Genomic DNA, 21,337 nt, shown 5'->3' on the forward strand with positions numbered 1-21,337 from the left:
GTTTCACACCTTTTTATTTCCCACTACAAGCCTAGTATTTGTGCGCCTTGAGCTGTGTACTATGTGTTTGTATTCGTGTCTGTGTGTGTATGTGTACATACAGTGTTTGTATGGCTCTTAGTGATGCGAAGGTTCCCTTGGCGATAGTCTGGAGCTTGTTGTCATAGAGTGAGAGCAGATTGAGGTTGTGGAGGTCCTGAAACGCATCCACCCGCAGACATGCTATCTTATTAGCATTCAGTAACCTGAAAGAAAGAAGTCACAGGGAAAGAGGGATGGAGAGAAAGAGAGAGAGATGAGGGATGAAGGCTTATCCTGTTATTATTCTTGGATGAGTGTTTCAAATGTTACAGGTCAGTGATGATGACTTTTAATCATGATGTCTTCACTCTGATGACAATGTTTTAGCTAAGCACTTTTCAGCAGAATATCAATGAGCTGCGGATGTGAGCTCTTAGCTGCAAGTAACTGTGTGTGTGTGTGAGTCAGTGTGTGTGTGTGTGTGTGTGTGTGTGTGTGTGTGTCTACTCACAATAGCTGCAATGAAAACAGTCCCTCAAACAGTCCTTTGGAAATCTCAGTGATCTTGTTCCCATATAGTACCCTGTGGAGAACAAACACTGCATTAGTAAGTAAGGAATAAGACCACACTTATTATCCTGTAAAACTATATATTATTAAAACTCAAAAGTAAAATAAAAAATAAAGGTCCCTGAGGATTATTGTATAAATTCTAAGAAAAAACTATATTTACTAGGAGGAAAATAAGATAAAATTAACATCTCATTACTGGTCAAAAAATGTGGCTCCTCTGTGTGTTTGACAGTGAACCAACGACAAATGTTCATGTCGCATTGTAATAGAGACTAATTACAAGCAGCCTGTGGGGAAAAACTTAATGTAATTCTGAGTCACAGGTTATTATGGTGAATGTCTGACAGCTACACTATCTCCCACTTAGTGAAATACAGAGGAACTGAAATCTGCAGCAAAGTATTAAAAACCTCAATTGGACTGTAGTTACATCTGAACCACACTACACTGTAGTTTTAACACTAATGAAAATGATCCACTCATCAAAAAGAGCTCTACGCCACGTGTTTGGCCTGGTCTCATATATTCACAGTGGTAGAGGGATGAGGTGAAAGATAAAATACTTGATCAGAAAAATGAAAACTCTGTGTTTTGATATGAATAAAATGAATTTTAAGTATCAAAAGTAAAAGGTACTCACTGCAGAATATCCCCTGGAAGTACTTAAATATTCTATCGTTGAATCAGTATTGAAATATTAATACATAACTGATACTTTAATGTAGTTGCTCAAGCTGAAGGTAATTGTAATTACTTCATACTGGTACAGTAGATGGTTCACTTCACATATTTCATTATACGTATATTACATCATCATAAACCTATCATGTAATTTGAATGTAAAATCTGACTGGTGAATCATAACAGTGGATGTAACATTAATTTGGTGGAATTAAACCTCAATATTTCCCTCAAAATTGCGTTGAGTCAAAAGCAATGGAATAAAATGAAAATAACTATGTGAAGTACGAGTATATCAAAATTGTATCTGTAAGTTCAGCAGTTGAATAATTGTTTTTGCTTCCACTCCTGAATACAAATATGTAACATGATACAAAAAAAGGCAAACTTAAGCTCCTTATCTGGTGTGACTACTTGCCTAATGATGGGTGTAACCATCTTGGAGTGAGGCTTGAAAGCTCCAAAATTAGACTAATGGGAAATTTTACAGTTCTTCTAATCCTGCCAACATTATGTGAATGCAGAATCAAACTAAGAGAGTAGGACTCAGGCTCTTAACTGAAGAGACCAGAGAAACATCCAGAGAAAAACATTAAGTAAATGATAATCCCTCAAAGATGATAAGAGCCAATCTTTCTTTTTTGGCTTCCAAGTGAAACACTAATAAAATGCTACCAGCACAAACACACTGACGATTTGCCAACTCTTGGCTGCATGTCAACTCTCAGGGCATAAACTATAACTCACTTTTCATCTAAACGTCCCTATGAAAAAAAAGGAGCCTACAAAAATCTGGCTGTGGCTACAGTGTGGGGAATGTACGCTGTTATCAGAGAAAAGCTTTTTATAAATACATCAGATTACATACACAAACAGGTCAAGGCTGAGACTGCCACTGCCTTGCCCAGCGAATACCTTGGACGCACACACACACACACACACACACACACACACACACACACACACACACACACACACACACACACACACACACACACACACACACACACACACACACACGTCAGATCACATCACACAAATTATCAGTCATCTTCACGCTCCACGCTGAGTTGAGTTGTGTATGTAGGCAGTCTAAAGACATGTGTTTTAGATTGGCTTTTATTTCATTGTGCTGAGTGGCTGTCCCAGAGAGACCTGAGGTTGGGAAACACACGATGCGGGGAGTGGACGCTTCATTTGTCTCTCACATGTATTAGCACGTACTGATCTACACACACACACACACACACACACACACACACACACACACACACACACACACACACACACACACACACAGAGGCTACGCTGAACAATGTGGACCAGTATTTTGAGTTAAGCTGGAAAAACAAATAGAACTAAAAAAAATAAATGATTTTTCTTTTTACAGGCTGGGACACAAAGACGTAGAAAGGCTTTTTTTTATGTGTTTCAGAAAAATGCATCATTTACCTGTATTGATTTAACAGTTTAACATCTTACTTTGAAGGTAATCATGTAATGTTGAACTGTATTAGCAGCTGTTAATGTAATAGGCTAATATAGCAGTGACTACTTTAATCTTTTGTTTTATTTTAGCTGCAAACATTTTCCAACATCTTAAAAAACTTTGGTGCAACTTCATGTCTCGGTTAAATCTCAGCTGCTTGTGGTTTTTTATCTGGTACCCCACTGTGCTTCCACAGTGCTGCTGCCCACGCCGGCCCCCAAACCATGGAGGGTCTGCAAATCATTAGCCCCCTTTATGTGGGGATTTTGCATCTTTATTCCACCTCGCTGATGTGTATGAAAGGTACCAACACAGAATAGGTGAGGCGTTGCTCTTCTGCCTTTAAGACAGCAGTGGCAGTGGTCACAGAGCGTAAAAGCAAACAGCTGGTGCGACAGGACTCAAAGGGCAAAATACTGGATTTTTTTTGGTTCAGGGTAAACAAGCAAAACTGGCATGATAAAGGGTCTTCTTGTCAGCGACGTGGGAGGGTTCTCTATCCTTAAAACCCCTGCTCCTACCTCCAAGGGCAATGCTGAGTATGAACTTTAATATCAAACAGCTGTAGGTCCGTCGGGAATAAAATTAAAAACACTGAAAATGAAATTTTATAATAATTATAGCATGATTTAAGGCATGACCCACTGTGGACCTGCAAAATGTCCCCTGTTGGCTCACTGGTCCACTGTCAGTGAGTGTGTAACGACACACACACACACAGCAAAAGATCAATGGCTCATTTACATCCTTTTTTTTAACCAAACACTGACACACAATGAACACACAGTGCAGCTTAATGTGAAAGCCATACTGTATGTGGTGTGTCAGCATGAATGTGTGTGTCCCATTCTCTCTGTGGTGAATGTGTAATGAGGTGGCAAAAGCCTCCATTCAGCAATTCAGCATTTATGAATTATTGACTTTGGAGAGACGAGACCTTAATATAACTCCTTCATGAAATAACTCTACATCCCTCACTCCCTCTCCTGCTCGTCTCTCTGTCTTCCTTCCCAAAGCTTCACACGCAAAGCAGATGGTCCGACGTGAGATTCAAACCTGAGAGACAGCCACGAAAAGTAGATCTAACATGTCTTGTTTTACTTATACTGCAAATAAAGAGGATGATTCTAGTCTTCTTTGTTTAATATATTTTGCTGTTTGATTTTGGCCATTGTTTTGTTACAGCAAAATAACATAATGAAGAAAAAGCTGAACAAAAAGTGGATCTCACAGACAGACAAGTGAGAAAAAAGTTTAGACCAGAAAAACTTAAGTTGGTTGTAGTTGAAGTCATTATTATTTAAACTGATCCGTTGCTAAGGGTCCCTTGGTTAGTCTTGTGCTTACTTTTTATGTGATAACGTGTATATGAAAAGATACACACTGATGTAATATCTGGTCAAATGCAGGGGATCAGTCATTCCTAATGCAACATAACCTGTAAACAGCCATGCTAACATCTGTGCTTTACGCAGATATGCTCACTTGAAAGTGGTTGGGATAACAAGGCTTAAACTCTGCCCTGTGGAAAACCTGTCGGACTGTCTGTCTGACTGCTTGTGCGTTTTTCCCTCTTTTTAGCTCACTTTGCTCTGCATCTCAGAAAATGAACAGACGTCCGATCTTCCTCCACAGATATCCAAAGGATTGTATTGTGATGTTTTGTGTAAACTGCTTGTGAATACACACATATCACACAACAATACTCACAGAGAGTTGAGGGAGCGCAGACCTTGGAAGGCGTCCGAAGCCAGCTCTGATATCTGGTTGTTACTCAAGTCTCTGTGAAGAAGAGAGAAAAAGGAGAAAGGAAACAGAGAGGCACAGAACCAGACACAGAGTCGGTGAGGGAGAGAGAGAGACGCACAGAAAGTGAAACACAAAAAGGTCAACACAAGTCACAAACAGGACAGGAACAGAAGTTTTTTTTGTGGATCGTTGACAGGGTGCACAATGCATGTATCTCCTCATCTACTCACATCCTGCGCAGCTTCTTATAAGGAGAAAAGGCCCCAGCTGGGATCACCTTGATGGCGTTCTGCTCCAGTCGGCTGGAACCAAACATACACACAGACCATTGAGGAGAGACATTAACATTCCCCTATCACGGAGCTATCTCTGCTGTATCGTTGACTGCTGCTCTCTCTCGGGGCCTCTGGCTAAGCGGAACATTTCCAGATAAGGCGCTTTGATGGCCGGTGCCAAAGTCAGTCACATTTCTCTGATCTTTTGCCCCCCCTTTAACATGTGTACAGTCAAAATGTACACACACACACACACACAAACACACACAACTATCTGGGCAGTGTTCCATTAAGTGCCAGTCAGACTCCGCGTCAGTCAGGCCCAAAGAAATCAAGCCAGGCCAGGAGAGAGAAAGAGAGAGGCAAGGGGCAGACAAAAGAGAAAACAGACCCAAACAACCGTTCTCTAAACATTTCACATGTTCAGTCACCGTGACAAGAAAGGCGGTGGAACATGATTTGCAAACCAACCACTCTATTGTGAAACATTTCCTTTAAATGAGTTTGTTTTTTCATCTGCTGTTCTACTCCACTCCGCTCCTTTTACACAGTACTGATATGTTTCACTGGTCACACAGAAGCACTGTGTTTTTTTATTGTACTGTGTTGTATTCTGGTTTAACGCGCTCAAGTCGTGTCAAGTCTTGTCAGACAAGCGTGACAAGTGCAAGTCAAGTCTCCAAAGCCTCAAGCCTTGTCAAAGCTGTTATCAAGTCAAGTCTGAAGTCCGTTGACACAAGTTTGTGTCAATTTTAAATAATAGAGACGAGTCTTCAGTGGGTTGACAAAGGTCCAAGTCAAGTCTCAAAGTCTCGTCACAAAATGTTTCAAGGCAAGACTCAATAAAGACATGAAATGTTTGTGCTCTGGTCATACATCAGTTGCCAGTCCAAGTCTTAATGTCTTAACAGAGCCGGTCTTCAGTCTCAGGACATTCAAGTCTAAGTAAAATCTAAAACTAACTAACTGACTGACACAAGAACAAGTCAAGTCCCTTTTCTTGTCTCATGTCAAGTCTCAAAGTCGGGTTAGACAAGTCCAAGTCTTCATAAGAAGATCTCTGAATGGTTACCAAGACGTGGCATTTGAATATCACAATTCAAATGTTTGTTACGCATGGGTTTCACATAGTTGACACTAATTCATTTTAATGGTTTAATGGTTGTAATTTCCCATTAAGGCATTCAGAAAGACATGCCTAGTCAAGTCAAGTCTATAGAGTCAAGTATCAGAGCAGTCCGCCCAAGTCCTTGTTCACAGGTCTTATGACTGACTCATGTTCAAGTCTCAAGTCTATTGCTCTGCTTCATACTGTTTCATTTTGAATGACTGGCTCTAATCCTTCCTCTTTTCTTGATGCCCCCTTTTTTAAGTAGAGATATAATCTATCTTGTCCTTCAAATGAATCTTTTGATTTGTCCTTCATCCCTCATCCCTTCATTATTTTCTTAAGAAGGGAAGAACTGCATGACCAGGCTTTCTCATTTCACAGATGTGTGGTTTTATTCCACTGCACAGAGAAAGAGAAGTAGTGAAACAGAAAGGTGGAAAGAGACAAAGAAGGAAAATGGGGAAACGCACAGTGAAAGAGCAAGAGAAATATCACTGCACTGAGTGTGTATACAGGAGTCTGTGCGCTAGAGTGGGTGTGTATGCATGTAGCATAAAGCAGGCGTGTGTGTGTATGTGTGGTTATGAGAGTGTGCCTTACATCTCAGTAATGGTCTCAGGCAGGTTGGTGGGTATTTCTGTCAGTCCCTTTCCTCTGCAGTCCACAATGTTGTTACTGCAGGTGCAGGACTCTGGGCACTGTAACACGCTGCAGGAGGAGGACGATGACGACTGGTGACCTACACGGAGACAGAAGGCCAATATCACCCGTGGATAATAGGTTAGGCTTGGGTGTAAATCCTACAGCTGAGGGATGTTGAAGATGACAGTGGAGAAATTCAAAATATGAAACGGCAGCCAGTGCAAAAGGGGGTACAAGCGAAAGAAAAAGAGAGAGAGACAGAGAGAGAGGCTTGTCCCTAAATGTGAAAGTGTCCTTGTCTATCAACAGCATCATTTGTGCTCGTTTGTTGAAAATATTTTAGGGGGAAAAAAACAAACAAAAACAGATCGGTGCATATTTCAGAAAATACAGGTCATGAGGTTGACGCAAAGCCGGGCAGTGGAAGATGGATACTTGCCTTCGTCCCAGTCTTGAAAAGCATGAGCAAAGACATTAAGAAAAAGCAAATGAGACAAAGCAAGAGATGGGGGTTTGCCACTGTGAGACAGCAAGCGGATTCACTGCAAGTCGCACATCAACACACAACCGCGTCACGCCGCCTTGCTTTTCAAAAACCTACCTGTGCAGACAAACTCCTTCTTCTGCACCTCGGCCACGTTGTGTCCCCTCAAGTGTGGCGGGGCCATGCATTGCGTGTAGAGACCCAGACGGGGGCGTTGTCGCAGCCACTCTGACAGCCAGGCCACGTGACAGTCACACTGCAGGTTGTTGGAGTGCAGGCGACTGGGGGAGAGAGAGGACGAGGAGGAAGAAGAGGAGGAGGAGGAGGAGGAGGAGGAAGAGGTGGTGGGGAGGGGAGGGGACAAAGATGGGGGAAGAGGGAGAGGAGGAGACAGGAGTATGCGGTGATCACAGACAAGAAGGGATCGACAAGTGGTGAGAGCAGGTATGTGTGAGGATGAGGGGAGCAGGAGGAGGAGGAGGAAGAGGAGGAGGAGGAGGAGGGAGAAGTACAGGTCGATCAATCAATTGTACAACCAGGCAGGGATGAGAGGAATCCTTCCCCTCAGGGCGGCAGCATGTACGAAATACTCTGCGGTGCCACTTACAAGGTCCTGAGCTTCGGCATGTGGTTGAAACTGGCCACAGACAGTCGGCTGATGTTGTTGTTGTTGAGAGTGCTGAGGAGAGAAAACACAAGGCCGTATAGATCCACCGGTCTTTTTTTTTTTTTTTTTTTTAATCACAGGGTTGTTGCACACTGACACTGGAGGAGCACGCTGGAGAAGTGACTTAGTCAGCACAGTCGGGTCTGAAAGTTGGACTCGACTGCTGAGTTTCATGTAATCATTGTAATTTTTAACCCTGCCAAGTCTTTTCATGTTAATCTTTTAAAAAGTAGCTTGTTGATGACAAATTGTGTTTGTCTCTGACTCCTTCAGATGCTAACTACCTCCCTTATCAGCTGCCTCCTTCCATTAAAGCCGACTCAGCCCTCTTGTCAACCTACCGAACAGTGAAACACTTAATATAGGCGACAGTGAAGTCAACCATTCACATTATCTAAATCTTTATCTATATACTGTATATACCATATTGTGTTGCCGCTGGGTTTTGAAATAAAAAAACTGCCCGTCTTAAATACTGACAGACTTTAAAATCACAGCAGCCTGCAGTTGTCTGACCAGTTAATGAAAAAGAAAATCTGTCAACGAAGAGCGTCAACAGACTTCTCACTGAGACAAGACTGACTTCATGACGGAGAACGGGGTCTTTAAGCTGTTTCTGAATATACGGTATACATGTGCAAGGGTCCGTTCTCAAATGCTGCACAGGCAATGCAGTCTTTTAAAGGTCAACGAGGATATTAGCTGCTCCATATCCTGCTGCCGTTAGTGTTCATCATTCACCGGCTCTTCGCTGTTGTTAGCGGGGTGGCTGAATAAACAGGTACTCACAGCACTTCCAGGTCACGTAATGCTCGGAAAGCCCCATCCTCAATACAGCTGATGTGGTTGTAGTCCAACTGGCTGCACGCACACACACACACACACACACACACACACACACACACACACACACACACACACACACACACACACACACACACACACACACACAGAAAAGGGAAGAAAGAAAGAAGGAAGATGTAAAGGTGTCTTACAGTTTATCTTCAGGTGAAATTCAAGCCATGACAGCCAGGTACAGACGAGAATGCATCAACTCCCCCGGCAAAAGTCATCAACAATCTCCCTCAGTCTCCTTCACACTTGTTCACTTTCCCTTTTGCTTTAGTTCTGTCTCCTGAGCTCTTTGTTCTTTTTAGATGTATTTCTAAACGTATTCATCTCTGGATCCATTCCCGTTTCCTGCTCTCCTCAATCTGACGTCTAATTTGTATGCGCTGCTCTTTACCTCTTTCCCCCCTTCTCTCTCTCTCTCTCTCTCTCTCTTTCTCAGAATCGCTTTGCTGAAACAATTTAATTAAGACATAAGGACAGTAAATCATGTGCTGTCACCCGCATGCTAATGCCCACACACACACGCACGCACACACACACACACACACACACACACACACACGCACACACACACACACACAGCCCTGTCCTTTTACAATAATTGCAAGGCATTTCAAAAAAAATTATCTCTGGTGGAAAAAACAACACAGGATATGGCAAAATTGTTAAAAAATCCATATTTATAGAATTACTGCAGGGTAATTACTTTACCTGCAAAATGACCAACGATTATCTTCAATCATCATAACTATGACTGAGGCAAAACAAACAAGAAAACAACAGAAATGCGAGTGACTCGACATCCACACATACACAAAAACACATATGTGCACACATTCTCACACACACACACACACACACACACAAGCACACAGCTGCTAACGAGCAGCAGTGCCAGTCAATACAACAAGCAGGAGGCACATGACATTCAACACAATGAAATATTGATGCCCAGGCACACGGGGGTTGTGCACATTTGCAAACACGGTGAAAATCAAGTGACAGATGTGCATGCACATAAACACAAACGCACGCACACACACATGCACAGAAAGTATTGCCAAAGTGCCACTTACAGATTCTTGATCTCCACAGCTCCTCTGAAGGCTTTCCTTGGAACCCCCTGAATCTGGTTCTCGCTGAGATCACTGGACACAGAAGAGAGAGAGAGAGAGAGAGGGATGAGAGATGTGGAGTGAAAAGGGGGGAAAGAGAAATAAGGTGGCAGAGAGAGTAAAGCCGTAGCGGCTAAAGTACTTGATGTAATCTTCAAAATGCAACGGGGGAACTTCACCGCGAGACAGATCATCTGCAAAATGGAGTTCTTTGCACACAGAGCACTCCTTTGCCAAATATAATCAGCTGTCTCTATTCATCTCAGTGACACAAAAAAACGCTGCCTCTGACAAGTGTCCACGAATCTGGAGCCAGATGCAATTCAATTGTCTGCTTTGAACATCCATTCAAGTCAGGTAGGAGAGGCTTTAGCTGCTTGAACAACCTGTAGGGGGCACTAGTCACCTCCTCTTCCCTTGGAGCTCTCTGTTCCTCCTCTCATCACTCCCACTCATCTCCGCCTCGCCCCCCCCCCACCACCCCCACTCCCCTTCCTCTGCTTTTAAGGAGTGAGTGATGGATGTGTGCGAGTGTGTGTATGCGAGTATGAGCACTGGGGTTTACAGAGATTTAATTTTCAGCCACTTTAACTAAGCTAGTGCTTGGAATAAAGCAAAAGAGAGAGAGGGGAGAAAAAAGAAACAAAAATAAACACGCTAAATTTACTGCTGTCACTGACACACGCACCAGACGTGTGTGCTTCAACGTTCACACACACACAATCACATAAATACTATACAAGAACAGGTGTCTCGCACACAATAAATCTGCAGCAAAGTGAAACGTCCGCTATCAGTGGTTGGTATAGCAACTTGATTTAGTGGAGCACATACACACACACAGGTGCCGAAGGATGTACAAAACACACAAATTGTTACATACATGAAATGAAGTACAAGCACACAGCTGTCTGGAGGACGAACTTGAATAGACACTGAAGAAAAAAAAGATCTATATCATCTCATCAACTCAACACAAGAGAAATATCAACTTGAATAAGTCAACTTGATGGAATCTCAATGAGCTTGATGGTTAGTTTGTGTTTGTATGTGTGTGTGTGTGTGTGTGTGTGTGTGTGTGTGCTGTCCGCCGCCAACACAGACCAAAAATCCAGACAAGACTATTTGACCTTTCACCCTTAACCTTCCAGCTCTTGACCCCAACAATGGTGTCATGACCCCCACTATGCTAATCGGCTAACAGCTAATGCCCAGCCACATTCCTGGCATTCCCGCGTCTCTGATCGTGTTTGGAATCGGAGCTGCAGGTATCGTCCACCTGCTGCTTCGGAAACCTCCGTCTGAATTTGTTCGTCTTCTCTGAAGTCATATCATCTGTTGCCGACAACACGAAGCAATTACACAGCGAGGACGAGGACTCATTGCTCTGGAGGATTATCTTCTGTAATCTTAACGTCCAACAAAAAAAATGACAATCAAAAGTAAACATGCACGTTTCTCTGGAACGATTTATCAAAAGTTGATCAACAACAAATGTGCTAAGGACTTAAATCTCTTTCTGGATCCAGCCCCTCAAAGGACGGGAGGATTTGTTGCTTTTTTTTGGATTCTGGAGAAAACAGCCAGGCTGAAAACATCACATCTGGCTCTGAGGAATTATGAGTGGGAAAATAATTGTTGGTTGAAGATCCAGTAAACTGTGTTCACTGGTTATATGCAAAACTCACTGATGCTCCCCTTCGATCTGGTTTATGCTAAACATACATTTCTAATAATTACAATTTCAGTAGTGCACAAACACACACATGCACCTGTACATGCCTGCATCCAGTCACAGGTCACACCAGGCTTCGCTGCTGTCTGATGCTCAGATCAGTTCTAAGACTTTACAAACAGAGGCAGATGAGAAAGAGGTTTCACTGTCGCTGTTTTACACACACAACGCAAACACACGTGTGCTTTTCCACATGCACGCACACACACACACACACACACGGCGGCTGGTCTGAATCAAGCAGAGTGTATCCTGATACTGTTTTTACAGGACCAGGGGGGTTTGGAAAACAGCTGTGCTCCTTTAACCGCTGGAACTCTAAAACCAAACAAATACTCTGAGAGTGCTCCTTAACCCTACACACACACACACGTACGTATAAAGGTAACCTCCATTTAAACAGGCTGCATCCATTACATCTGCCTATCACATGTAGGGATCAGTAAAAACTTGTTAATGTGTCATATGTGAGGAGTTGACAGTTTGACAGTTTGTATATCTACATTTTAAGCTGCACAAAAACTCTCACTGTAACAGACAGTGTATGGTCAACTGACCTTGGGTAGAGTGTGTTTACAGTACACACACACACACACTCACCATTTTCACTTGGGAACATAAGGCACACACTGCACTGCTGCAACTATCATCAGAGAGAGGTGGAGCTGTCCTTAGGAACAGTGTGTGTGTGTGTGAAACATTTATCTTCTATTCTGAAGCCCTGCGATGATTGGAGATTGATTTTTCATGCCCCTCTGTCGCTGTGATCTACAACATACTGTAGGAGAGACAGAGCGTGCACACATGTACATAGACATCATACTTGCATGTACATGTGATTGGCAGTTTGGGTTAGTGTGGGGCTGTTGAGGAAGTGCAGGAGGCCACTCTAAACCCTATTCATCACTCAGACCACCACAGAGACAGAGAGAAACAGAGAGAGAGAGAGAGAAACAGAGAGAGAGAGAAAGAAAGAGAGAGAGAGAGAGAAACAGAGAGAGAGAGAAAGAAAGAGAGAGAGAGAGAGAGAAACAGAGAGAGAGAGAAAGAGAGAGAGAGAGAAAGAGAAGGAGAAGTTTCAGCCCAACTAGGAAATTGACTTCTTATAGACTTAAGAGAGGATTTTCTTCTTCAGTTTGGCGCCAAGGCACCTGATTCAATTTCATCTTTAGCTAAATCATTTGCTAGGCTTCCTCCCACCTCTCTCTGCCCCTCTTCCCCTCTCCCTCTGTGGGTTTCTCTCCTTCGATCTCCCCCTTTTCATCCTCCGCTCTGTGCCTCTTCCTCCTCTCCTAAATTGGTCTTGTCTTTGGACTTCCCCAAGATTTAACCCATCACCTCTGCCCCGGTGCCTAAACAAGTGGGAGGTTACCTTCATTAAAAGAGGCTCCTGCTGAGCCCTGTCTGTGTGTGTTTGAAGGGGCCGGAGGTATTAAAGGCTCACAGGAACTATATCATGCTGCTAAGTTAAGAACTTTTTAAAGTGGAAATACACACACACACACACACTGGCAGCACAGGTCCATGAAGCAAAGTAGGGAACCAGACTTAAACACACTCACAATGCTAAACACTGCTTATGATATATGTGTAACGAAGTACATTTACTGGTCTGTCTGTCTGTCTCTCACAGCATATATAAATATATAAATCTGACCCTTCTCTCAGCTCCGTTCCTACATCCCGTCTAACCTTTTCTTCACACTCATGCTGAGCGGACTGAAGGGGTAAATTGAGCTTTTTGAAAACAATGACGTATCCTCTACAGTCGCCGTAGTGTCAAGAAACCAAATTTCTGTTGCCTCTTCTCCTCACACATTAAATGTGTAAGGGTAAGAGGCAGCAACAGAAATTTGGTTGTTTTCAGTGTGATTATAGCTGTCGCTGTAGGCGACTCCTCAGTCTTCACAGTGTTTTGACACATGAGCGATGGGCAGCGTCGGCCTTACAGGCTGAGATTGAATCCCTGTTTTTTGGTTATTCAAGCAGGAAAATGTGTAACGTGTACAATTAGATTGTGAGTTTGGCTGCGTTCATGCACAATGCGAGTGAACGCAGAGAGCAGGAGCGGACAGATTGGAGGTGTAAATATCTGAGACTTACTGGGATTAGAGTTTTTTGAATATTGTCAAAGGGTTTCACTGTGGCCACAATCTTCCTTATTTGTCTGTTTTTCTCACCTCTGGTGGCCCAGGATATGTGTGTGTGTGTGTGTGTGTGTGTGTTTGTGCGTGTGACAGAGTCAGGTCTCCAGTGTTAAGAGCTTAGTGCTGCTTTTCTAAAGGGTCTTTTCAGTGTGAGAGGGGCTTTTGACGCCCTGCGTGTCTAAGAAGACCTGGGCATGAAAGAGGCAGTACTCAATTCTCACACATGCACCCCCCTCCTCCCTGCTCTTTCTCTCTCACACTGGACACACACACACACACTCACACACCTACTGTTATACAGTTTCCGACCCCCCCTCCCCTTTGTACAGGTCCCAGGTTCAGCTAACTGTGGGCTCCTGTGGATCTGTGTACAAGTTGTGTGTTTGTGTGTGGCAGGGTACGGGTCGGCGTTGGCAGAGTAGTAAACTAATCATCTTGTTCAAATCCCTTTCGGAGACCTTAATCCTATTAAGTATAAGAACGTGTGAATGGGCGAAGAAGGAGCTGGAAAGAGTCAAACAGGGAGAAAAAAGTAAGAAAGGAAGGAGGAGAAAAAGTGAACTTAGAAGATAAAATTGGTTAGGGTACAGGTGTGTTTTGGAGAGGGTGGCCAGTGGCCACGGAGAAAGACCAAGATAAGACGGGAGTTGAGAGCCGTGTGGTGGACCTCCAAAGATCACACTTCTGTGGGCAATTAGGAGAAGAAAGACCCCCAAGAAGAGAGAGGAGATGAGGGGGAGAAAGGAAAGGGAGGAGAGGAGGCTTATTGAAGACAATACAGAGGATTACAGAACACACTGGGCCTGGACTGGCACCTGGGAATGCGGAGGAATGCGTGTGTGTGTGTGTGATGGTGAATCATCACATCTCTAGTTTTTAATTGTGTGTCCTGGAAATCAGAGGTGGCAGGATTTTAAAACTGAGCATGCACCCCATGATCAAAAATTTTTCTCACTGCTTCCTCTTCCAAGAGACAGCATTATTATGCAGAATCACACACACACACACACACACACACACACACACACACACACACACACACACACACACACACGCTCTTTCAGCCTCCTCCTTCAGTCTCTTCTAAACTAATATTGACTTTGCTTGTGAATGACAAATCTGCCGTCCTCCTCACTCTCCGTCTCTTCCCATCTCATTGTCTGTTTCCCTTATTCCCCATCACGCCTCACACACATACTTTAAATGCCAGGTAAGAGGGTTGCTATGGTTACTGGACAAGGGTGGACACCGAGGGGACACTTTGACTTGACAGAGTGGCTGTCCCCTGTGTGTGTGCGTGAGTGTGCCTGTCTCGCGACGGGGATGGCAGTCTGCCAGAGAAGGTGAATGTGTCTGTGTGTATGTAACATTACAGAAGGCTCAGTTTACAAAATCTTTGCTCTTTTAACTCAGGCTTTGTCATTTTTCTTGCTGCTTTGCTAAGGAGTTTTTATTTTGCAATGTTTCCTCCTTTAAACCCAGGAAAGCCAAAATAATTACTCAGTCGACATGCTACATTCTGCCTACTGATTTCCTACATAAATAGCTTCGGCTCTTTCCATTCAGCCACCGATGGTTTGTAGTCGGCTCTTAACAAAGCCAGCTGTAAGCCGCTTGTGAAACTTGTAACACAAGCGTCCTGTTGCTGAGGAAACAACATATTCAACAGACATGTCTTATCATATCTATAGTTGAAAATGAACTGGTGAAATAACAAAGCTGAAAAAATAAAGTATGTATGCTGGCGTGTGTGTGTGTGTGTGTGTACATGTGTAAAACCAGACTGATTACGTTGCTTTCCAGCCCAGGAACAGATTAGTCAGCGGTCTGAGACCATGACATCATCAGAAATGTTTACACGTGTAATTATAGACAAGTGAGGAATACATCTGTTGAACACACACACACACACACACACACACACACACACACACACACTCGCGTTGGAGAAATAGACGATGGCATGCAGTAATACAGTAATTGCATATGAGGAGAGTTGAGAGGCACTTAGTAATGGGGACACAGTTTCCCTCTAAACATCTGATGATGATATTTAGATTGAAAGCTGCCTCAACAGAACGACCCGTCACACTGCGCTGTGCACCTGTGCTGCTCCGACCTACAGGACAGAAAACCCTCTTTCTCCATGTGTGTCTCTCTCTCTCTCTCTCTTTCTGCAATCATTTCGGGATATACTTCAGCAAAGGGAATCAAGTAAAATGCCACAGCTGTTGGAAACATTTCATCCACACATACACACCCGCAGCTGCCTGAGCCCATTGTTAGGAGATAAAATCCTGATGTCTCTTGTAGCTCCCCGTGACACGTACATGAGTTCACTGATATGGGTAGTCCACATTCTTATCAGCGCTCAGATACATGCAGACCCTCTCAGCCTCCGACAGAAACAGGCCATATCAGCTGGTTGCTGTGATACTGGAGCCTTGTCCTTCATTATACGAAGAAAAAAACCAACACGCAAATGAATACATTAATACCATTAGCTGTGTGTACAGTCGTTATACATATCTGTGTGGTGGTCATTGGCCATGATTGTAAAGTACTGGAAAACTGGAAAATGGCATAAAGTGACACCTTGTGCTTAAGGCCGAATCGTCTGAGATCATGGTCCAACTACCATTGGATTTTTGAGGCTCATAGTGATACTATTGATATTTACACAAAAATAGAAAAAAAATTTTATTTAAAAAAATTTATGGCCAGAAAAAATTAAAACTAGTTTTCAAATGATCTCAAATGAACCGTTGGTATGTACCAGCTGACATATTCACTAGAGAATTTTGACAAGCTGATATTCGCTAAGTTGAGAAGTATTATGATTACATGACGTTAATACTATTGGGCTAACAATAAGTTACACTTATCCTCGCTCATGTCTTTGTCTTAGTCATAAATCTATTCTGTACCAATCTTCTTCTGCTTTGTTTAGAGAATCTATCATCGATAAAGCTTGTGAAATGACTGAATGAAACATCTGAAATTAACCATGTGTGTATCAACATACCCTTTATAAACGTTATGGAAAAGTACTTTCCTCCGCTGAATTGTGTTGGTTAAAAAGAAAAAAAATTGTACTTCAGTGTACGTAAATCTCCCATTGAGTGTGAGTGATCGCATAGTGAGCGCCCTCTGCTGGTCACTTTGGAGTTTGACTTCTTCTGGATTTTTATGTGACTGCACCGATTTCTAAAGATCAAACTGTCCTTATTCTGGCTTGATATTTCAAACACGGACCAACTGAACGTGATCAAAGATTTTGAATGTCACATTTTAGATCATCTCTCTCCCTCCTCTTTGTCGATTCCTTCCACTCCATACTTCTGACATCTCTCTCCCTTACTCCTTAAATTCGCCCATTTTGCATCTTTCCTTCCCTCTCTCTCTCTCTCTTTCTCTCCACCCTTCACCACCCTCCTTTGCCCTGCTCCCTGTGTAATGAGTCTAATCCATCAGCCAGACAGTATTAATCGTATTCCGATAGCAGTGTGTTCACTCGCTGCTCGCTGCTGTCTCCGTCTCTACGAGTCAATAACCCCAGCTCTAACACCTACACACTGCCTCTGAGAGATAGCCTGTGTGTGTGTATGTACGTGTGTGTGTGTGTGTCTGTGTGTGTAAATTTTAAAACCAGCTCAGCACTATGACCAAATTTATTGCAGTCTTTCCCTGGAAGAGTGTCCAAAACACACACAAGATGTAGACACAGACACACACACCACAGCTAAAATGACCACCGCTGGATGTGTTGCCAGACCACTGACAAACTCTTGGTCAGTGACATCATATCCTTTTCCTGTTTGCCTCTTACATTGCCATACAATAATAAATAGAATCGATAAATAGAAAGTGACAGCATATGGATGCTTGTCTGAGCCTATTTGTGTGGGTTTGTGCATTTGTCTGCGTGTGTGCCCCAGTCTGCTTATCCTTTGCCAGGTCAGAAAGTTTTTCACCCACGTCTTTGACCTGATCTGCCACAAACTCCATGACCCAATAAGCTGAAGCAGCCGCCTCCCTTCTTGTCTGTCTCCTTTCCATTTAGAAACCCCAGCGTCTTACGAAAAGAAAAAAGAAAGAAAAAAAACCCTCTCACTAGCGGATAATGTATCAATCTGGCGCCCAACGATCCTTTGTCATTTTCAGACTTAGTTTTTCCATCTATTTTTCTCCCCCACAATTTGCTTCATCCATCAATCGCTGCGCTATTCTCCTGATCGCTCAATCATTGCATCACTCTTTTCATCCATCAATCATTCTTTTTTTCCTCAATTCATCTGTCATCTAGCAGTCCAGCTCAGTTAAGGGAGCAGAATCACGGGATTAAAAGTAAAGCATTTAAATTTGGGGGGGAATAGAGAGAGTGACAGAAAGAGAGATTTTGAGATTTCAAAACTCTTTATTTAACTCAAATTAATTTTGAAGTTACATTTAGTAAGAAGTATACAAACATGCTAATAATTTTCAAAAACACCTACACATACGGGGATCTCACATACACGCCCTAAACCAGTACATGCCCTAACAGCAGTTTCTCTTCCTTCAAAGAAGAGAGACAATTGAAGGACTCATCCTTTATCTGCACTGTATTTGTCTGATCCAAGCTGCTAAACTATGTTCATTACCAAATAAAAGCCCGGCTGCAGTTTTGTGGAGCCCGATGTGCTAAACAAACAACCTGAGACGGTGTCAAAACAACTCAACATCTCATAAGCGGTTTAACAACTTTGAAATATCAAGGTCATTTTTTCCCTCTCTCAGGAGATTTTCAGTGATTGACAGATGAGCTTAGAAAGAGACGATTTGTGGTCGGGGAAAGAGTGTGTTTGTACATCAGGAATGAGGGGTTATGTAGCGTATCAGTGGAAAGAGGCATAAATGTGTGTGTGTGTGTGTTTGTACCAGCAGAGGACTGTATTGGCGATGACTTACTCACCCTGGTGCCATTATTCACAGTTTACAAACCATGACAAGACAGGCAGAAACAATCACATCCACACACTCTGCCTCTTTCTCTCTCTCTCTCTTACACACACACACCTCTTAATTCAGCACTGTGCGCGGTTTTGTCTTTCCTTCCCTGTGTTTACCCAGCAGCTTGGAGTGACATGCTGGCGAGGCCTCCTCACTCACACACACACACACACACAGATTATCAGGTTCAGCTGTGCTTTGTCTTTTAGTGCTAACTAGAAAATGTTAGCATGCCAATACACTAAACCTGAGATTTTCAAACGGAGACTCGTCTCCCCAAGGGGCGCACGGCAGGAAGGAAATCATGGGGGAAAAAAAGATATTCGAGGTTCGAACTGTCAGACTTTTAACAGCCCTGCACCCTAACTACTGCTAACTCTCCTGAAAAATGTTTTCTGCAACCAACTGTCCTACAAATTTTCACTTTACCATCACACAGAGCCAAGAAAACCGGTAAAAGCCACACGAAACAGATAAAAACTAAGCATTATAAGCACCCGATCAATTATTAAAACAGTCACATATTAGTCCATCAATTGACTAAATAATACATTTACTACCAGTAATTGCTTAAAGCTCCAGTGAATATTTTAAGTTATGGCACCTGCTTCTTCTCACCTATAGACTTATCATTAGACTCCAGGTCCATTTAAAAGAAACAAACATAACATTTAAAGAAAACAGTCTGACTGGTATCACGGTACTGAGACCAGGATTAGACAACAGCATAATGACGGCGTTATGCAAACCGTTCAGTCGACAGATAAAATGAACAAATTAACACGTACATTACAAAACAAATCACTTGCAGTGCACCACCTTGGTTTTCTAAGCAAAATGTGCAGACAATCATTGTAAGCAACCTGAAGTTCATGGATGCTTGCTCTTAAGAGATTTTACATTATCTGAAAACAAAAAGAAAACAAGAAAAAGTTTACACATTCACTTGTGTATATAACACACTGCGTTGTCTATACATGTCATCATCATCAGACATGTGTCCCAGATATTTCATCTTAAAACAACCACGTAGCACTTGCCCTTTTCAGTTTGGCTCGGTTCACACACCACAGGAGGTCAAAGTGTTTTTGGGGGATTCCTTTGGGCTTTTTTTTGGTGAATTTTACAGGAGCTCTAAGAGGTTAAGGAAAGATAAAATGCAGGGTTTTTTGTTTTTATTTTACCTTTCAGCACAACATTTTCATTTAAACACATCTTTGGTGTTTTGTATTACTGTATATAACATGAATAAACACGACTATATATATATATATATTTTTTTTAAATACAGTTCGTTTTCAATATCCTTGCGTGCTGTTTCACAGAGGTCAGGAATTACCTCGTGGCAGAAATATGTCTGAAAGGGACATAAGGTGATGAGAGACCACATCTCTAACCACCGAATACGGCTGTAAATCTTCAGCAATGAACACCCCCACTGCCCTCGTTTTTTTCTGTCTCTCTGAACCCGTGGAGTGTGTCTGGTGGAGGGCATCAGTGGGGGACTGTTGCTCTTTGCTGCCCTGCTCGGCTGCCCTGCCTTCAGACAGGGCTATCGTTGATCGGTGATGGCGCCGCGGATCCGCAGCCATGTTCGTGGTGTTTTGAGTAGCCCATACATGTCAAACAATGCTTGGAGACAGTCATTTTTTAGTTTTCTCTCCCTCCGCATTGTTCCCTCACAATGTTGTCTCTCAGTACAGCACCAGTACAGCCGGCTACCTGAACTTCCATGCACGGGGATTGGATATTTATGGGACGAGGCGTTTCCTTCTCCCAGTGCAGGCCAGGGACTCACTGGCACACACAAAAACACTTTGCCATGGACTGTATATGCAAAGTCCATCACCTGGACTGCTGGAACTCTCACGTTTTTTGGCTCTGCAGGCTGGATAGAAATGATGCAAGCTCTTCACGCAGGTCACACACTCTTTCTAACACACGGCCTTTAATCAGCCAGCCAACATCGTTATGCAGCAAAAGATCCATTTCTTCCAGCAATGGGCGATGTTACAAACCAGAGCTCTCACAAAATTAACCAGTCAAAATAACAGAGCAGCGTGCACATAGGAGTTTCACATGCTCACTTTGTTCCATATTAAGACGGGTGCATTAGTGCCAGTGGGTCGGTATGGGATGGGTGCCCATAGTAAGGTAAGACCCTCACAACATCTGTTGTGGCCACACTTCTATCGGTCATGGCATTTTACTTAGTTGTTCCATTACTCTTTATCTTTTTTAATCATGTTTGACATTGTAGATGTCACACTCGGCCTCACACACTTTGTAAACGTTCCGCAACACGTTCGACATGTTGTTTCGTTTTGGTGGTCTGTCGTGCACCAGCACACCGAACAAGATGGGATGGCAGCCCTAATTCCAGCTGGATGACAGACAAGTGCTGTCTAATGTTGGTTGTTTGAATTGTGTTTCCAACCAGCATTAGACGGACAAAATGTCTCTTGTTCCACCTTTGTCGAGTGCACAACATTTGGCCATCTCTCTGGTGTTTCCTTCCATCTTCTCTCTTAATTTTCTCATTTAAATTGCACATTAAAACAGGTGGGTGGACGTGTATTTATAGTCAGGATGACAAACAGAGAGGTGGTCATTACTGGTTCAATAAAAGCGGAGGCGGGTCAGATTTCTCCCCTCGGGCACTACTAGACTGTGCGTCAGTATGTGTGTGATGTGTGTGTGTGTGTAAGAGACAGAAATTGTTTCCTTCCTCTCACTTGAACTTGTGAGAATGAACATGTTGTCAATCGTGTACTCGGGGCTGTTTAGGGAAATGAGGGACTCAT

General features: G+C 43.0%; 1 protein-coding gene across 9 annotated transcripts in view; it reads right to left on the reverse strand.

The window, feature by feature from the left end:
* slit2 (slit homolog 2 (Drosophila)) overlaps positions 1–21,337 on the reverse strand; it is an 89,506-nt gene that overhangs the window by 24,419 nt on the left and 43,750 nt on the right. For all 9 annotated transcript variants that reach the window (XM_085777863.1, XM_085777896.1, XM_085777857.1 and 6 more), the window contains 9 exons: positions 9,621–9,692; positions 8,482–8,553; positions 7,633–7,704; positions 7,143–7,306; positions 6,500–6,638; positions 4,744–4,815; positions 4,475–4,546; positions 533–604; positions 102–245 (listed from right to left, as the gene is read on the reverse strand). In XM_085777863.1, the coding sequence (XP_085633989.1) occupies positions 102–245; positions 533–604; positions 4,475–4,546; positions 4,744–4,815; positions 6,500–6,638; positions 7,143–7,306; positions 7,633–7,704; positions 8,482–8,553; positions 9,621–9,692 (879 nt within the window). The remainder of the gene's footprint in view (positions 1–101; positions 246–532; positions 605–4,474; positions 4,547–4,743; positions 4,816–6,499; positions 6,639–7,142; positions 7,307–7,632; positions 7,705–8,481; positions 8,554–9,620; positions 9,693–21,337) is intronic.

This window comes from Trachurus japonicus, chromosome 1 (genome assembly GCF_045865225.1).
Source record: "Trachurus japonicus isolate A0001 chromosome 1, Traja_1.0".
Lineage (NCBI taxonomy): Eukaryota > Metazoa > Chordata > Actinopteri > Carangiformes > Carangidae > Trachurus > Trachurus japonicus.